Source organism: Molossus molossus, unplaced genomic scaffold, assembly GCF_014108415.1.
Source record: "Molossus molossus isolate mMolMol1 unplaced genomic scaffold, mMolMol1.p scaffold_m16_p_10, whole genome shotgun sequence".
NCBI lineage: Eukaryota > Metazoa > Chordata > Mammalia > Chiroptera > Molossidae > Molossus > Molossus molossus.
The window spans coordinates 8,713,124-8,731,998 of NW_023425345.1; the positions used below are offsets into that span (position 1 = coordinate 8,713,124).

At 52.4% G+C, this 18,875-nt stretch overlaps 1 protein-coding gene across 1 annotated transcript in view; it reads left to right on the forward strand.

Moving 5' to 3' along the window:
- Window positions 1-18,875, forward strand: part of LARGE1 (LARGE xylosyl- and glucuronyltransferase 1) — a 478,500-nt gene that overhangs the window by 219,831 nt on the left and 239,794 nt on the right. The window contains exon 4 of the mRNA XM_036252192.1: window positions 10,019-10,101. Within this exon, the coding sequence (XP_036108085.1) occupies window positions 10,019-10,101 (83 nt within the window). The remainder of the gene's footprint in view (window positions 1-10,018; window positions 10,102-18,875) is intronic.

Here is an 18,875-nt window from a genome sequence, read left to right on the forward strand (position 1 = left end):
GTAGGTCTAAGCAAGGATGGGCCTGTTCTTTTACATGTAGTTGGGTTGTTTTAAATCGCCTTCCAGATGGTGACTGCACTTGTTAGGCGCGGTTTCCCATTTGCTTTGGGCGTTACGCTTATAGAACTTGTCACCTCTCACCTGCGTTCTCTGACCCACGGTATTTTTTTTTTTATCCTCACCCGAGGACATTTTTCCATTTTTTGTTCAGATAGAGTGGGAGGGAGAGAGAGGAACAGAGAGAGAGAAACATCGACGTGAAGGGACACATCGAGTGGCTGCCACCCACCCGCATGACCAACCGGGGCCGGGGACAAACTGCAACCGAGGTACGTGCCCCCAGCGGGAACTGAACCCGGGTCTCTCTGGACCACAGGCCGACGCTCCAACCGCTGAGCCAAACCGGCCAGGGCTGACCCACGGGGTTTTGAGCTGCTTGATCTATTTCCCTGTTTTTACTTCATCTTCCAGGATTTTTCATGATGTCCCAGCAGTGGAGGGACTTGCCTGCTCTGTCCCCACAGACCACCTTACTGTTGGAAGATGCTCCCACAGCCCGTGGACCCGCATTTCATTCCCTTCATGTGTTGTCTTTGGGGTCCTTCAAGGATGTAGAGCCACTAAGGTGTCTTCCTAAATGTCAGGCCCTGAAACTAGGGACTGTTGGAGATGGAAGAGCCTGTCAGATTTCTCACGTGGTGATTTTCAGGCCGTCCTGGCTGCCGTGTCTTAGGTGCCTTCCCTGAGTCTTATAGTTATTTATTGCTTCATAGTATGTTATCCCCAAAACTTAATGGCTTAGAGCAACAAGCTTTTATTAGCTCACACAGCTTCTGACAACGAGGGATGTGAGAGCAGTTTGCCTAGGGCTGGGGCTCTGGATCTCCACGAGGTCTCAGTGACGGTGTCTGCTGGGCCGCAGTCATCTGTAGGCTGGTTGGGCTGGAGGTGGCGTTTCCAAGACAGTACACTGGCCGGCTGGGCCGCAGTGCCACCCACTCCCTGAGACGTCTCTCCGGACTCCCGAGTGGTCTCCCCATATTCCCCGAGTGTTCTTTCCCGGGCTCCCCGAGTGGTCTCCCCGGACTCCCCGAGTGGTCTCCCCAGATCCCCGAGTGCTCTCACAGCGTGGTAGCTAACTTTCCCAGTAAGGGCCTGAGTAGATGAAGGCAGAAACCACAATCTTGCTGACGATCTAGCCTGGGACGTCATCCACCATTGCTTCTGCCAAGTTCTGTCGGCCAGAGCAGCACCCCCCACAGCGTGGGCGAGTGCACGGGGGGCAGGGTGTGTGAGGGCCGTGGTGGGGCCTGCGCACTGGGCAGAGCAGGGGCCCCCACAGCGCGGGCGAGTGCACGGGGGGCAGGGTGTGTGAGGGCCGTGGTGGGGCCTGCGCACTGGGTAGAGCAGGGGCCCCCACAGCGCGGGCGAGTGCACGGGGGGCAGGGTCCGTGAGGGCAGTCGTGGGGCCTGCGCACTGGGCAGAGCAGGGGCCCGGACAGCGTGGGCGAGTGCACGGGGGGCAGGGTGTGTGAGGGCAGTCGAGGGGCCTGTGCACTGGGCACAGAAGGGACCCGTCCCTGGCAGCCTCCCGCCTGTGCCTCCTGAACAGGCCTCCCGGTCTGCTCTCTCTATTGCATTCTCTTACAAAATTAATTTTTGAAAATGTACCGACAACAGAAACAAATAGAAAGGCAGTCGTCTCATTTTAAAGATGCAGAAATGGAAGTAGAGAAACACAGGGGTTGTCCCAGTTTTCCAGTGTTGTCGTCAGGGCGCAGAGGGTGGTGACTCTGCGGGCTCTCCGCCTCCTTCCTGTCTTCTGCCCCTTGTGCACCAGGAGGATCAAGGCAGCCCGACAGGGGACAGAGCAGAGGGGCGGGGCAAATAGGAGAGCCCTCCTTTCCGCAACGCAAAGGGGAGCAAGGCTCCCAGGCCTTTCTTGAAGGGGAGTGGAGGTGAGAACGGAGGAAGCTTTTGAGAGTATTTTGAGGCTCAACGCCTTGAATGCAGAACCGTATCACACTGTAAGTTATTTTATTACAATCAGTAATAATGACAGCTGAAACAGGATGCCAGGCTCTAAGCCCGTTAGTTACTTGAATCATCTCAGTCTGGAAGTTGCACATTTATTTTCCCTTTTTTATAGACCAGGCAGCTAAGGTTCCAACAGGTGGTATCATGTCTTCATGGATGGGGAGGAGTTTCCTAGGCCAGGTGACCACCATGGCACCCTCACCTGAGGGCAGATTGCAGAGTGGGAGGGGCTCAGCACTCCCCCAGCTTCAACGGAGCAGAGCACCATGGAAGACGGGGTTGGCTGTTGATGGTGATGATCCCAATCATACCTGCTGTTGTTTACAGTGTGTTAGGTGTTAGACATTGCACTTTACATGTTAGTGCATGGAATCATTTTAATCATCAGAACTGTATACATGGAGAGATTTAGGCCTATCACAGCCAAATAGCTAGAAAGCCCAGATCCATACTGTGACTTTTTTGTCATTGTGGTCCAATGAAACCATATTGCATGAAATGTACCCTCTTCATCACTTTTTTCTTTTTAATCCTTATTCGAAGATATTTTTCTATTTATCTTCAGATACGGTGGGAGGGAGAGAGAGAAACATTGATGTAAGAGGGACACATCCACTGGTTACCTCCCACATGACCCCAACCAGGGCTGGAGACGCACCACAACCGAGGTACATGCCCTTGACTGGCATCAAACCCACGACTCATTGGTCTGCGGGCCGATGCTCTAACCGCTGAGCCAAGCCAGCCAGGGCCCCTGTTCATCACTTTTAAGTGTACAGTTTAAGTGGTGCTAAGTGTGTTCACGTGGCGGTGCAGCAGCCTTCAGAACTTTTTCATTGTCCAAAACTGAACTCTACCCATGAAACAACCACCCTCATGTCTCCCTCCCCAGTTCCTGGCATCTGCCATTCTACTTTCTGTCTCTGTGGATTTGTGCCTTTAGGGACCTCATATAAGTGGGATGGGATCCCTTATTTGTCCTTTTGTAACTGGCTTATTTCACTCAGCGTGATGTCCTCAAAGTTCATACATGCTGTAGCATGTGACAGGACCTTTCCTCCTGAAGGCTGAATGTTATTCCTGTGTGTGTGTGTGTGTGTGTATGTGTACACACTGTATCTGTCCATCTGATAGTGGACACTTGGGTTGCTTCCACCTCTAAGCCCTCACGAATAGTGGAGCTGTGCACACGGCTGTGTGCTACTCTCTTTCCAGACGTGGGATTGCTGGATTGTATGTTAATTCTGTTCCCAATTTTTCTAGAAACCAGCCTACCTTCCATAGCGGCTGCACCGTTGTATACACTCAGCTGCCGTGCACAGGGGATCCCGTTCCTCCCCATGCTCCCCGCAGCTGGTGAATCCTCACGTGCATGGCATTCTGCTTCCTCCGTGCAGAAGCCGACTGCAAACTGATCGCGAAGGGTTTTGAAAGAACATGTCACCCGGCCCTTTCTCACCTCCTGCCCTGCCCCCCTGGCCATATCGCCTCTTGCTTGCTGTGCTGTGCAGCACACCCTGGGATGGAGTTTCTCATGTGGACTGTCTGACGGCGTGTCCGTGGGCCAGCACCCGAGGGGCTGTGGGGTTTATTGGACGTGGTTACCCCAGGAAGGGTCTGACCTCGGAAAGGTGGCTGTGTGCCTCCAGGCAGTTCCTGTGGGTGTGACAGCTCCGGGCTGCCGGGGGCAGCACCCACCGCAATTGGCATATTGGAGTAGCTTCTGGACTGTTCTCTCTGCTTCCTCGTTTGCTCCCCTGCCCCTCTACCCACACACACAGAAAATCTGTTCTCAACTGGCATCTGAGTGAGCCTTTGAAAATAAAAGTCAGATTATGCCATGTCTCAACTCTGCGCCCTCCGGTGGCTCCTCTCCTCACACCCGAGAAGGCGAGTTCTTACACATGACTGGGCAGCAGCCTGGGCCCTCTGGTCTCACCTGCCCTCCTCCTCACTGCCCCACCCCAGGCAGCCAGGCTCCCCGTGGTCCGCAAGCCCGCCAGCCACCTTGTCCTGTGCACTGCCTGGCGCGCTCGGCCGGGTACAAGGCTCATTTCCTCACTGACCACAGGTGCTCGCTCCTTGTGGCCCTCAGTGAAAGCTGCCCGGACACACCCCCTTTAAAATCTCGGCCCTGTCCCGGCCCACACACGCCCCTTCTCCCCTCACTTCATTGTTCCTCTGGACATCTTGCCATCCAGCATTCTGTGTATTTTAATTACGTGTATTTGTCTGTGTTCCGTGTCCCCTAACTAGAATGTCAGCTCCCGTGGCGGGGCGAGGATTGCGCCCCTCGCTCACTGCTGGATGAGCAGCACCCGCCATGGAGCCTGGCGCACAGTAGGTGCTCACTGCTCAGCTGCAGAATGGTGGACTGTTCAGTGAATGTGTGTCAGCTTTGTGGTCAGGCCCCAGAGGCCCCAGAGGCAGCAGCGTAGCAGGTGGCAGCCATGCAGATCGGTATCAGGCGGCGTGGGGACACTGCACCTGCCCCAAACATGGCTCTGTCTTACTCACTATGCTGCTGTAGACCTCAGATCAGCCTCACCCCTGCACGCGCTTCCTGAGAAACACCTGGGTCTCTCTTTCCTCGGGTGATGCTGTTCTTGTCGACACGAGCAAATCAGTCCTAAAGCGGGCCCGGGACGTGCAGGAGTGGGGGAGCCCGGCGGAGCCATCTGCGTCCTGCTCATTGATGGGCCTTGACTCTGGAGGGGACTCTCGGGTCATCCCTGGAGGTTTGGCTCATCCTGTCCGCACACTGGACCCTGTCTCCCCTGCAGCTCGCCTGCCCCTTGCCGAGTCCCTGGTGGCTTGGGCTTCCAGTGCAGTGCACAGGTGTTTCCTTCTGATTTCCAGGAGGTTGAAAGAATTGTTTCTTTTGCGTCCAGGATTCAGGACACGTGGCAAAGAGAATTCCGTCAGTGGTTTCTCAAGGGAGTAGAGGTGCCCTAGAGGTTTGTAAGATGATTTTAAAAGGTGCATTAGTGATACAGTTTAAAATGTCTTATTTTATTTATTTTTTATCCTCACCCGAGGACATTTTTGCATTTGTCTTCAGATAGAGCAGGAGGGAGAGAGGGAGAAAGAGAGAGAGAGAAACATTGACGTGAGAGAGACGCATCGAGTGGCTGCCACCCACATCACCCCAACCGGGGCCGGGGACAAACTGCAATCGAGGCACATGCCCTTAGCGGGAACCAAACCCGGGACTCTCGGGTCCACGGCTGACACTCTTAACTGCTGAGCCAAACCAGTCAGGGCCAGTTTTAAAATTTTTAATAGTTATATATGTGCTTTACTGGGGCAGGGTAGAGTAGCTTTTTTATTTTATTATTATTATAATTTTTTCCTTTATTGATTTTAGAGAGAGAGAGGAAGTAATACAGAGAGAGACAGAAACATAGATGAGAGAGAACATTGATTGGCCGCCTCCTGCATGCCCCCCTCTGGGGATCGGGCCCACAGCCTGGGCGTGTGCCCTGACTGGGAATCGAACCAGTGACCTCTTGGTGCATGGGCGGACAGTCAACCACTGAGCCACACCGGCCAGACCAGGGTGGTGTAGCTTTAAAGGCAGGACTCTGAATTCAACCTGCTTGCCACCAACTGGCTGAGCCATGGGACATGGGACCTTGGACAAGGTACCTAACTGCTCTGCGTCTCAATTCTTCATCATGAATGTTGGAAAACCCTGGATGTTAGGAAAACTCTGTCTAGAAATCCTATGCCCTCCTTTCATGGAGGAGTCTCTGAGGATCAGAGAGGTTAAGTAACTTGCGCAAGGTCTCCCAGCCTGCCAGAGGCCGAGCCGAGGCTGCCACCCCGCCCTCCGGGTCTGCAGGGCATTATGTCTGCTCAGAGGAAGCCGGTACCCCTTTGCCTTTTCCTCACCTGGAAGAGTCGGAAATCCCCAGACCGGGGAGAGGACAGTGGCTGCAAGGTGGGGTCACTGCATTTGTTTATGCCCGTGAATGGAGGAGAGGGGCTCCCCTAGGAAGCGGGTTCTGTGACCACCCTCATAGCCGCACAGCATAACCACATCTGACATCTCTTGAGTTTTTGCCAGAGACACCCGTCAGAGTGCTTTAGCCAGAGCAGTGGTTCTCCCGTGTGGTCCCTGGACCCTAGCATCAGCATCACCTGGCTGCAGGGGCCCCTGGCCAAACCCCCTGAATCGGAAGCTCCGGGGGAGGGGTCCAGACTCAGTGTTAACAAGCCTTGCTGGGATTGTGATGCGTGTTCAAGTGTAAGGACCCCGGACCCTGGGTCCTCAACATCCTCTGAGGGTAAGGAGCAGTGTGTCCCTGTGACACAGGTGAGGGAGCTGAGGGCCCCGTAAACGGGAAGCGGCAGCTCGCCAGGTGCACCTGCTGGCACCCAGCTGTCTGATTCCCACAGCACCCCGATGGGGCGTCCATTTGTACCTGCGTTTTACGAATGAGCCCGTGAGGCTCAAGGACACGCAGGATCTGCTCCACGGTTACACAGCAGCAGCTCTGAAGCTGCCCCTCGGACCTAGGTCTCCAGTCTTGTTGGTTTTCTCCACGACTCCTTCCTGCCTCGGTTTCCAGCCACGTGCTGCTCCTGGCGGCCGTGACGGCAGCCGCTCCTGCCCACCTCCCACCGCCCCCGGCTCCGGAGTCCGCAGCTGGCCAGGAGCTGGGCTGAGCCTAGGCTTTCGCAGGCCCCCGGACATGAGATGACCCCCCTAAATTGAGCCCCCGGGCAGAATGCCCTGAAGGGTGTACCAGAACTTTTCAGTCACTGCTGATGGTGTTGCTAGGGCAACAGGGCTGGGCGGAGTGGGGATGACTTTTGCCAGGGCCCCCTATAACCCGCCATCCTTTAATTTGGTCCGAATTTCTTTTGGGCCAATGATTATTTTCCCCCTGCATGCATATATGTGAAAACAACCCTAGAGTTTTTTTTCCATCCCATTGGAAACTCCAAACAGTGCTCTTGTCATGCCTGAATTCTTCCTGCAGGTCCTAAAATAAAGTCACCCACCAACCCCAGTGGCATCAGGAATGAACCTAGTTCACAGCCCTGGCCGCTCCCCCCTGGGTGTCCACAGCCCCGGGCCTCTCCCCCCTGGGTGTCCACAGCCCCGGCCCTCTCCCCCCTGCGTGTCCACAGCCCCAGCCCTCTCCCCCTGCGTGTCCACAGTCCCGGCCCTCTCCCCCCTATGTGTCCACAGCCCCTGGCCTGTCCCCCCTGAGTGTCCACAGCCCCGGCCCTCTCCTCCCTGCGTGTCCACAGCCCCGGCCCTCTCCCCACTCGGCCCTCTCCTCCCTGCGTGTCCACAGCCCCGGGCCTCTCCCCCCTGAGTGTCCACAGCCCCGGCCCTCTCCTCCCTGCGTGTCCACAGCCCTGGCCCTCTCCCCACTCGGCCCTCTCCCCCCTGCGTGTCCACAGCCCCGGCCCTCTCCTCCCTGCGTGTCCACAGCCCTGGCCCTCTCCCCACTTGGCCCTCTCCTCCCTGCGTGTCCACAGCCCCGGCCCTCTCCCCCCTGCGTGTCCGCAGCCCTGGCCTCTCCCCCCTGCGTGTCCACAGCCCTGGCCTCTCCCACCTGTGTGATCAGGTGCAGCTTCCAGACGAGCAAGGTGTGCAGAGCAAGCAGCCTGTTCAGGACTCGGGTGTGGGCAAGAACCTTCCTGGGCTCCCGTAGAGGGAAACTTGGGGTCCATGTGTCTGAGAACTTTGTGGCGCCCCTTCAGTGTTATAAGTACAATTACACATTCTCAAGTCTGGCTGTCGTGCCCTCCTGCTGAGTCTCACTTTAGGGATAAGCACGATCTGTGAAGGCCTCCAAGTCTCCTGGGCTTCCCTTCCCACCACCAGGACAGTGGGACGCTGAGGGAAGGCCAGCCGATGGTCAGGAGACACGGCACACTCACAGGAGTGGAAGCGGCTCAATGCAGGGCCAAAGGCACGGGCAGGGTGGAGGGAAACAGACCTGTCCCGTACGGCCATGAGATGTCAACCTGATCATCTGTGTGCGGTAGTTAGCACCGTATTTAACATGTAGTGACGTCTTTGCCCAATAAATATTAGCTCTTAGTATGCTTATTATTCCTCTTTCCTGTACCCTCATCTTCCTTCCTGATCCCCAGGTACAAGAGTGGAGGAAGGCCCTGGCCTGTGTGGCTTCGTTGGCTGGGTGTCATCCAGTGCACTGAAAGGTCATGGGTTCGATTCCCGGTCAGGGCACATGCCCGGGTTGTTAAACCCCCAGTAGGGGGCGTGCAGGAGGCGAGTGATCCATATTACACTCTCACATCAGTGTTTCTCTCTTCTCCCTTCCTCTCTCTCTAAAAATCAATAAACTATTCTTTAAAAAATGAAAAAGACAGGATGGCGGGGGGGCACCGCAGCCCTGATCCAGGGTGGGGGCATGCATATCGAGTGGGGGGTGAACATGGAAGTGTAGAGTGAGCTGGTTGTTCGTGTGGGCATCAGTGAGGTGGGCCTGGCTGTCAGGGCGGAGCAGGACTGTCGTGAGCGTGAGGAGCACGCATGGTGTGGGGAGGTGACCCCACTTCAAGATTTCTGAGGCAGGAGGAGCTGGGCAAAGCTAGGGTTCAGCTGCTGGCACCGAGAGCGGTGGCCGAGGGGAGGGGAGGCCATTGGAACTGGAGAGCTCATGGGGCGCATTCGGGCTGTTGGATGGTTCACCCCGGCATGGTGAGGCCTCCCTTGGGGGTGTCACAGGTGGGGTGTCACTGTCCTCAAAGCCCGTGTGGGCGTGACGAGGGTATCAGAGCTGCACCCTGAAGTGGCCGGTTAGGGTTGTGGGGCATCTGGAAGTCATGCCCTGGGGGAAGGGCAGTGAGCTGTTCTGATGGTGGAGAGGTGCCCCCTCCCTTTCTCTGAAGGAGCGGGTGCTGAAGGGAATGCGTTTGTTCTGTGCTCCTCTCCGGCCAGAAGGGGGCGCAGCGGGGGGGGGGTGTCCGTGCCAGGAAGGCTGCAATTATTAACAGACGTGAACCCTCCATTCCTGGGTGACTTCCTGGAGGAGATGCCCTAGGGCAGTACTTGCCCACAGAGACCAGGACAGCTGTGTGGCACCAGGGGGTATTAGGAAGAGTCTCTGGCAGCAGACGGGCCGAAGCCTGAGGCGGCCAGCCCTGCCTGGGCCTGGAGCACTCGAGGGGTGAGCATCTCTGTCGCCTCGGGGTCACACCGAGGCACCAGGGCGCCCTGTCTGGGAAGCTCAGTTCTCAGGGACATGTGTGCTGTGCCTGCAGCGCCCTGTGCTGGGCACCGTAGTCAGCTCCTGGCGTCGTTCCCACATGTGCTCCGTGAGGTTCTGCCGGGCCTGGCATGCCCCATATGTGACGGGGGTCCCTTGATGCAGTAAGTTTTGCAGGGTCACCGTGGCTTAAAGGACAGAGCTGTTTCATTCATTCATTCATGTCTGAGACCCATAATCTTGATTGCTTAGATGAGGTGACCCATCAAGTTCTCTTCAGTTCTTTGAATGCTATCCCGGCATTCAAAGTCTTTATTGGTCCCTCTGCCGTGTTATCATGACCCGAACCTGAGACACCTTACGAGAACATCTCACAACCTCTCGGAGCCAGCCCGTCTCGGTCTGAGATCCCTGGTGGGCAGTGCATCCTCTTGGGGCGTGTTTCTTGCTCCACTCTAGTCCCCAGCTGTCACTCGCTGTCTCCCAGCTTGGGGGCCGGGAACTCACCGTCTGTCTGTGTGAACCAATTGCCATTTCTCTCGTCCCCGAAATGTAATTGAGAAGAGCCTTAATGCTTCCCAAATGATGATAGCTCCATAAACCGATTAAAAAGGCCTTAATAAAACTGTCTCGAGTTGTTTTCCAGAGTTGTAGCCCGTGTTCTTCATGTTCTGATGATCCCAACAAGAAATCAGGGCGGTTTTTCTTTGCCACGCGGCCGGAGGCACCAGGAAGGCCCTCATCCGTCTGTCTAACTGTCCGCCCTGTTTCTGTTTGCTTCCCAGACAATCCACGTTGCTATCGTCTGCGCCGGATACAATGCCAGCCGGGATGTGGTCACCTTGGTCAAGTCTGTCCTCTTCCACAGGTGAGCATGGTGGTCCCCTCCTGCGGGTGGTGACGGCCTGCCTGTATGTCTGTCTGTCCGCGGGGCAGGGTTAAATCAGCACCTTTCCATCCCTCATGTAAGCTGCCACGAAATGTAATTTTTGCCGGAGATCTTGGGGAGATTATCATGTTACAATATTTAATAGCAGTGACTAGATGATGTCTCGCCATGTGTAGAATTGCAGCGCTTAGACCTGAAGGGACCTTCCAGGACACCCCAAATTTGATGCTTTCATTTCGTCATCGGCTTCCCTTGCCTGGCACTCACCAGACCTCTCTGTTTACACATCCCTGCTGGCAAGTAGTGACTGAATTGTGTGTGTCCCCTGCCCCAAACTTTATCTGTGGGAGTCCTAACCCCCAGGACCTCGGAATGTGACTGAGTTTGGAGATAGGATCTTTAAAGCGGTAATTCAGTTAAAACGAGGTCACTGGGGTAGGCCCTGGTCCAGTGTGACTGAGACTGTGTGAGAAGAGCCGAGGACAGGCACTCGCACAGTGTGTGGCCACATGAGGACACAGAGGAGGCCGCATCCACGAGCCGGGAGAAGGGGCCACAGAAGAAGCCACCCTGCTGACACCTGGGTCTGGGACTTCCAGCCCCAGAACAGCGAGAGCCACGTTTGTCTGCCGGTTACGCTGCCTCGCCCGCGGTACTTCGGGTCCGTTCCGTGGTGGTCTGCTACGGGCAGCCCCAGCAAATAAAATAGGTTGCTTACTGTTTCCAGGGTAGCCCGCCCCCCCTCTGGGCATCTCTGACCATTCGAAGGGGCCTGCTGATGTTAAAGTGAAAGTCTCCGAGCTGCAGATGATCTCTGTGGCCTGACCTCCGTGGAACCAGTCCTGCAGGGATAGAATCCTCCTGCTGGGGCTGGTTCTGCCTCCCTGCATCGTGGCTTCTCCCCGTTACATCCCAGGCACTGCCTCTGCCTTTTCACGGGGCTTTTCTGTCCCTCACTGTTTGGATTGCTATCTTGGCATACTTAGCGCGTATGCAGATTGAAGCTCCAGTTCCAGCCGGTGTCTTTGGTTCTGTTCAGAACATCCGTCCAAGGTCTGGATGAAGTTCACCAGCTGTAGCCAACAGTGCAGTGGGACTAGCACGGAAGGCTCCCAGTTCAACCGAACAGCGATCAGAGCAAAGTTTTATACTCAAATCCAACTCTCAGTGGCGTCATCAGAGATAGGAGTGGTGGACGCCCAGGACCTGCCAGTCCTGCAAGAAACGGGTCATCTTGGGCTCAGTGCCCCGACCACCCATCCGTTAGCTGTGCTCAGGGTGCTTCCTTGAACATACTTTTCCATTCCACCCTTTCCTCTCCACCCCACTGTGCCTGGCCCAGTTCAGGGGTACATAGTCTCCCCAGGACCTTGGCCTTGCCCCCTCCCCGGGCCACCCTCTCTGATGCCAGAAGGGTATTTCAGACAGGCAAGTCTGATTTCTCAAAACCGGTCATTGACGTCTCTGTGTCCAGGGCAGAGAACGGACTCTCTTTTTAATGTCACACAGACCTTTGGAATCAGATGTCCTTCCCAAAAGAGTGGTCTCTCCTCCCCTTGCTGATACTTTGTGCTCCAGCACCGCCACCTGGCTCACAGCGCCCCCCCAGGGTGTGCCCAGCCTGCCCTTTGTCATCATTCAGCTCCATCTGCCCATGTCTCCCCTCTTCCCTCCTCTCTACCCACCCTCATCTGGCAAACTCCTCTTACCCTTTCAGACTTCACACGGGCTTCGTTTCTACCAGGAAGCCCACGCGCAGGTGTCAGGCTGGGTTGGGGCTTCCCATCCACCAGCCCAGTGATGCCCTGTGCATCTTTCTGTCACCATTCTTATTACTCTGTGTTTTATCCATTTACGTTACATCTTTTGTGGCAGAACGTGGGACTTCCGGGGACAGAAACCATGTCTTATTTTCCCTGTTATTTCCAGTATCTTAGCCAAGTACTTAACACATACGCTCAATAAATGTTTACTTGGTTAACAGCGGACTCTAGGGGACTTCATTAATAAATAACCCGAAGCTATATTTATTCAACCAGTTAACTCACATACCTGGCTCAGACCTAGTTCAGTTCCCATTTATGCTGCTGTTTTGCCGACTGATTTTTAGCAGATCATTTGAACTCTTTAGATGTTAGTTCTTCTGTCAGTTAATTTTTGCTGCAAACCAGTTCTCCCTAAAACTTATTTGTTTGAAAACAACATTTCTTTTTGAGCTTGGCTGTTAGTACTGACCTCACTTGAATGGTCCTTTCGCTGGGCCCCCCATGTGCCTGCAGTGGGCACGCAGGTTAGCAAAACAGATTCACCCCCTGGAGGGGGTGGGGGTTGGGAGAAGTCAGAGACCAGTGATCATAACCCTCTCAGGGCGGGGCTCCCAGCTCCTCCTCCTGGCTCTGTCCAGTTGCACTGGGCCTTCAGTTGCACATCTCAGCAGGAAATGGGATGACGAGGTGAGATGGCCCACCCCGCCGTAGCTCCTAAGCACTTTCTGAGACTCCTTGTGGCTCAGCTGCCCTCGCCTGCCACCTGAGATCAGGCATTTCAGAGGCTAAGCAGGGAAGTAGGAGTGGGTCTCAGCCTTGATGTCTTCATTCCTTGTCTCCACTAAAGAACTCAGGTCCCTCCCTGATTGGGAAAAAAAAAGCCCACTGTTTAAAGACGCATATTTGCGGATTACAGATCATCCATTGTGTTATTTCTCGATTACAGTTTTGGGGCCACAGAAACTTGTGGTGGTGGTGGCGTTGGGTGTAAATGGCATCGATGTTGCTTTAGCTACAAGTCAAATAATTGCAATAGTTGTCGAAACGGTAAGAATTCTGTTGAGTGTAAACTTGTACTCGTGCCGTAACGGTCTGGCTCAAAGACGTTAAATTTAAAAAGAGCAGTGGTTTCATCATCCGCGGATGAGGGCATGCCACAGTTTCCCCGAGGCATGGGGATTGGGGAAGAAAGCAAGTTCTTCTTAGGTGTTACGAAAGTTCGGTACCCCACGCCAGCGGCTACTTGATCTTTTTGAACCAAATAACCACTTCCGTCCCTCCCACCCATGAAATGCTACAAATGAGAATGATTCTGTGGACGGACAGATGAGTGCTAATGAGTTTCGATGGCAAGACTACAGGACTTTTGAAAGATTTTCAGCTCAGAAAGTCCAGCTATAAATAGCTTCATTGCTTCCAAAGCACGTTACGGGGATTAACACACACACGATGATAAAATACTCTGACAAACGAAGTACCTTCCTAATGGTAGGAATAATATAATAATAGGGGCAGGATGCCTCTTTGCTTTCACTGTGAATTACAGTAATTAGATTTATTTTCCAGACAGGGTTTTCAGCAGATTTTCATTTAAGGCTTGCTTTGTTACATGAACTCATTTTTACTTCTTCAGCGTGCCTGCTGACAGTAGGCACACTGTATTTTAAAAGACAATAAAAGGGGGATGTGGGTACCCATATACAATGATGCTGGAACTCGAAATCGCCGTCATAGTGTTTTGGAAAGGAATGTCGTAGTATTATGCCCAAGACCATGACCCTGTATGACTACATTAGGGGTCCCGTCTTAAAAGGATAATCCTTACTACAAACAGACTTTTATGAATATTACTTATAAAAATTTGAATAACACTTAAAAAGAGTAAGATTAAATACAAGGAATCACACCCTCTTACATATGTCATAGCCCTGGCCAGTTTGCTCAGCGGTTAGAGCATCGGCCCGCAGTTCCCGCTGGGGGCACGTACCTCTGTTGCAGTTTGTGCCCGGCCCCGGTTGGGGTTGTGTGTGGGTGGTAACCAGTCGATGTGTCTCTCTCACATCGATGTTTCTCTCTCTTTCTTCCTCCCTTTCTCCCTCCTGCTCTATCTGAGGATAAATGCAAAAATGTCCTCGGGTGGGGATAAAAAAAAAAAAAAAAGGTGTGTCATAGGCTGGCTGGTGTGGCTCAGCGGATTGAGCATCATCTCATGGACAGAGGCCCAGGTGTGATTCCCAGTCAGGGCACACGCCTGGGTTGCAGGCTTGATCCCCAGTAGGGGGCGTGCAGGAGGCAGTCGATCAATGTTTCTTTTCTCACGTTGATGTTTCTCTCTCTTTAAAAAAAATAAAAGCATAGTTAAAAAACATAAAAAGTATGTCATAACATAGACAAAGATATTTTATGATACAAAATGAGTAACAGCATGATTCAAAAATGTATGCCTACTGCCCTTCCCCTGTATAAACACGTGTGTCACACACACAGAGACACAGCTACATGGTGGAAATACAGAGGGTAAAAGATGAGCAAGAAATGGAATGTTTACTATCATCTATCATCCGTAGTCAAACTGAAAACTACCCAAATGCCCACCAATGGTACAGTGAACAAGTAAGTTAAAGGATAGTTGAACAATCAAATACTATGTAGCAATAAAAATGATCCAGCCAAAACCTAGATGAATCTCACTAACAGTGTTGAGTTAAAAAAAAAAAAAAAAGCCAGATACAGAATACTGTACAATTTCATTTTTGTAAGTTGCAAAACCTGTTAAAACTGCTCAATTAGAAGTCAGGAGAGGAGTCACCCTCACCCTTGGCAGGGATAGTGATTGTGAGGAGGCACCATGGGGGGCCAGGCTGCTGGTAATGGTCTGTTTCTTCAGCTGGGTATTGGTTGCACATACATGTTCAGTTTGTAAATGTTTATCAGTCTGCACACTTCAGACATGTACACTTTTCTGTATGTGTACACTTGCCAGCTGTCTTGATTTTGGGCAAATTACTTAATCTTAGAATATCATGCTGGCATAATGCAAGCAAAAGTAAGATCTGCTTCACGAGCACACAAATGGGGTGGTTTGCAGGCTGTGGTTGGGGGTGATCTTGTTTTTTCTTTCTCTCTACATGTTTTTGGTCCTGTCATTATGCAGGGTCCATGGCGAAGAACAAGGTAGGAGAGAAAACAACAAAATAATAAAATATTTAAAGAAAAAGTGGGGGGATGCCTGTAACTCTAATCCCAGTTGCAAATAAACTGGGAAGTATATGCTCTTCAAGGAAACCAAGCTTTTAGGGAGCAGAGAAAGGAAGTATTTATTTAGTAACTTAAGTGTTTACCTCCTGGGCAGGAAGGTTGGCCAGCTTGTAAAAATTTAATATTTGCTTGCTAGGATGAGCTACTTATTCTCACTCTCTACAGCCCTGATGGTAAGGGGAGGCTGGTGGTTCCCTCACTGTGCATATCAAGCAGCTGCATTGTTTTTTGGGTTTATTTTAACTTGTGTCCCTGGAGGACCATGGAGGACGGAACCGAATATTCGTGACCAGTATCTGCCTATAATTGTCTTATTGCTTATTCAGGCTGAAACTTAGAACAGAAGCAGTTTCCAGATTGTGAAGGGAGGAACCTAGGGTTTGACTAAAACCAAGAACCAGACTTAGATGGCGATTCTGGTGTTGCCTTCGCTGAGCTGGGTGACCCTGGGCAAGTCCCTGTACTTCTTGGAGCTTTGGCTGTCCCCAAGCTGTCACAGAGCCCGTCTTTGTCTTGAATCAGAAGAGATGATATAAGTGAAGCATCTCTGCATTTTATTTCTTTAACAAATACGAATGGCTCAGGCTCTGTTCTTCGTGTTTTGCAGATATTAATGCATTTTACGCTCATATGCCCCTCTGAGGTGGATACTGTTATTGTCCCCATTTTACAGACAATGAAACTGAGGATCAGAATGTTAAGTCAAGGCTGAAGGTCACACAGAGAGGATGGGCAGGGCCAGGTTTGACCCCTCAGTCTAGCTTCAAAATCTGAGCTCTCAAATCAGAAAAGAAGGTTACCATTTTGAGTATCATTATTCTTTTATTTTTAATTATCGTTTGAGGGGCCCATGTTGGCATTGCTATCGTTGTGAATCTCCAGAGTCACCTTCATCCTCACAGGTATGTATTTTTGGGGTACTGAGTATGAAATAAATGGAGATTTGAAAGGTTGGGCATTACTGTTCTGGTAAGACTTAAGAAAATAGCATGTAATAAAGAAAAGAAAATGGTAACTACAGGAGGCAATGAATATGCTAATTAGTTTGATTGTGGTGATTAGTTCACAATGTATACATATAAAACCATCACCTTAAATGTTTGATATTTAGTGTTCACCTTAAAATACATACAATTTTTGCCCTGGCCAGTTTGGCTCTGCAGTTAGAGCATCGGCCCATGGACCAAGGGTCACAGGTTCGATTCCAGTCAAGGGCACGTACCTCACTTGCAGTTTGGTCTCTGGCTCTAGTCCCGGTCACGCGGGAGGCAACCAGTTGATGTGTTTCTCTCCCTCAAGGATTTTAAAAATGTTAAAAAAATACATACAATTTTTATATGTCAGGTATGTCTCAATAGAGTTGAAAAAAGAAAACTATGAATAGGTAATATCTTTAAATAGATGCACGAGTTCTGCTGTTTGGTTATGCATGTGTATATGAAGCCAAAGAGAACCACCTGCGTAGGCCTGATGCTGAGCCTCACGTACTTGTATTTGACCTTCCTCCCAACCCAGTCCGTAGATGCCATTGTCCCCACAAATGGATGAGGAAACCGAGGCTTATGAAGGTTAAAGAGTTCCAGGTCACACCTGGCCGGAAAGGCTCGGTGGTTGAGCGTTGACCCATGCACCAAGAAATCGCCGGTTCAATTCCTGGTCAGGGCATGTGCCCAGGTTGTGGGCCCAGTCCCCAGTGGGGGGCATGCAGAGGGCGGCCAGTCGATGTTCTCTCTCATTGATGTTCCTGTTTCTATTTCTCTCTTCCTCTCCCTTCATCTGTCTAAAATTAATAAAGAAAAAAAAGGAGTTCCAGGTCATGGTGAGTCCTGGGATTCCACCCTCCGCTCTGCAGACCCTAGTCTGTGACGCCTTTGCCACACCAGGAGGTCTTTGGATTATTTTTTGGAAAGTTGCTGTGTTCCTCTCCCATGGAGGGCTTTCCCAACATGAACCTGACTTTCCTCCTGTCATCGCACATCGTCAAGGCCACCTGTCCTCCCTCACACTCACACCGAGAAGCCCTGGTTCAGGCTGCTGTCTCTGCAGTGAGTTCTGCTCCGTCTCCAAGTGCAGCAGATTCTTGGAGCATGGGGGTCGCCCTCACGGGCCTTCTCCCCAAATGCTGTTCCATTCTAAACTTGATAATTAAAGAGTATATTGTCATAAATACAGACCCTGGATTGCCTTGGCGGGGCGGTGGCACATTCCTGACAAAATAAGGAACGAGAAGCAAGGAGAAAGCGAAGGTGTAATCGGCTCTGCCTCTTCGTGTTCCCATGTTCACTGCATCCCACCCCGGAGCAGGGGAGCAGGGGAGGCAGCCGGAGGCAGCAGGAGCAGTACCCGTGACAGGCCACGCCTGCGGGCTCGGCTGGAGACAGGCTCCGCGGCCTTCACCGGATGTCCACAGCGACGTCTGTGTGTTCGAACCCAGGCAAGCTGTGTGGGACCCACACTGGCCTTGACGGGCAGCAGCCTTTTCTCGTGGGCTTAGAGTGGTGCTCCCAAAATGCACCTGTCACCCACCACAGGTATCAAAGACTATTTTAGATGCTGTGCAGATAGAAAATTAGATAACCTTGAATCATATTGAGAAGGCTAATGCCTTTCTGATACTTGTGAGGGAATTCTCATCCATTGCTAGATGAACCCACTACGGCAATAACATCTGTCAAACTCTTGCTAAGCTCTCTCTCAACAAGAGAGAACAGAATGGAGGTGTGGCCTTGGCTGATTCTGGAGTTTGCGGGATGGAGACTTGGCCTTGGCTGATTTTGGAGTTTGTAGGGCCGGATCCTTAACACGATTTCTTACCTTTGTGAGTTAGCAACCAAATGCAAATGAAGACTCAGCAGTCACAGGGAGAAGGAAGGATCACCTCTGGGCTGTCAGTCCTGAATTCTGGGGTGTCCTTTCAAATGTGGACATGACCAGGCTCCCTTTTTTGCCCCTATGAATTGGGTTCACCTTCTGGTCAGAGGCCAGGGGACAGCTGTAGGCTTCCTCACGTGGGCGGACCCCTCACTGTACCACGCAGCCCCCTGAGCAGGAAGCCAGCAGCAGCGGAGCACACCGGGCTGCTTCCCTCTCCCGACTTAGCCCACCACGCCCGGCTCAGGCAGCTGAATGAGTATTGGGACGTAATTCACATACCCTAAAATTCACTTAATTTTTAAATATGTTTTCATTGATTTTTTTTTTTTTAGAGAGAGAGGTTAGGAAAGAGAAACATCGATGTGAGAGAGAGACATTAATTGGCTGCCTCCTGCTCACCCCCTACTGGGGATCGAGCCTGCAATTTGGGCATGTGCCCTGACCGGGAATCAAACCCGGACCTCTCAGCCCATGGGGTGACGCTCAGTCCACTGAGCCACACTGGCCGGGCTAAAATTCAGTTTTTAAAAAACCATGTTTTTGAAGCGGTGTGGTGGGCAGGACCCACGTTCTCTGATGGTCCCGGAGGTGCAGCGTTAGCAGAGCCCCTCCCTCCTGGCATTCCACCTGCTGAGAGTGAGCCCTGAGCCAGGGCTCGCTGAGTCAGCCCACACTGCTCGCTGAGTCAGCTCCACCCTGGCTGGCAGCCCCGGGCCCCCTCATTGAGCATCTTCACAGTCTTCTAAGGAGGGAACCCTCCGCGGCACCCCGGCCCTTCGACAATGCAGACACCTAGGTTGCCCTACCGATGAGCTAAGTGTCTTTGCAGATTTACTCTCCCTCTGGGCAGATGCT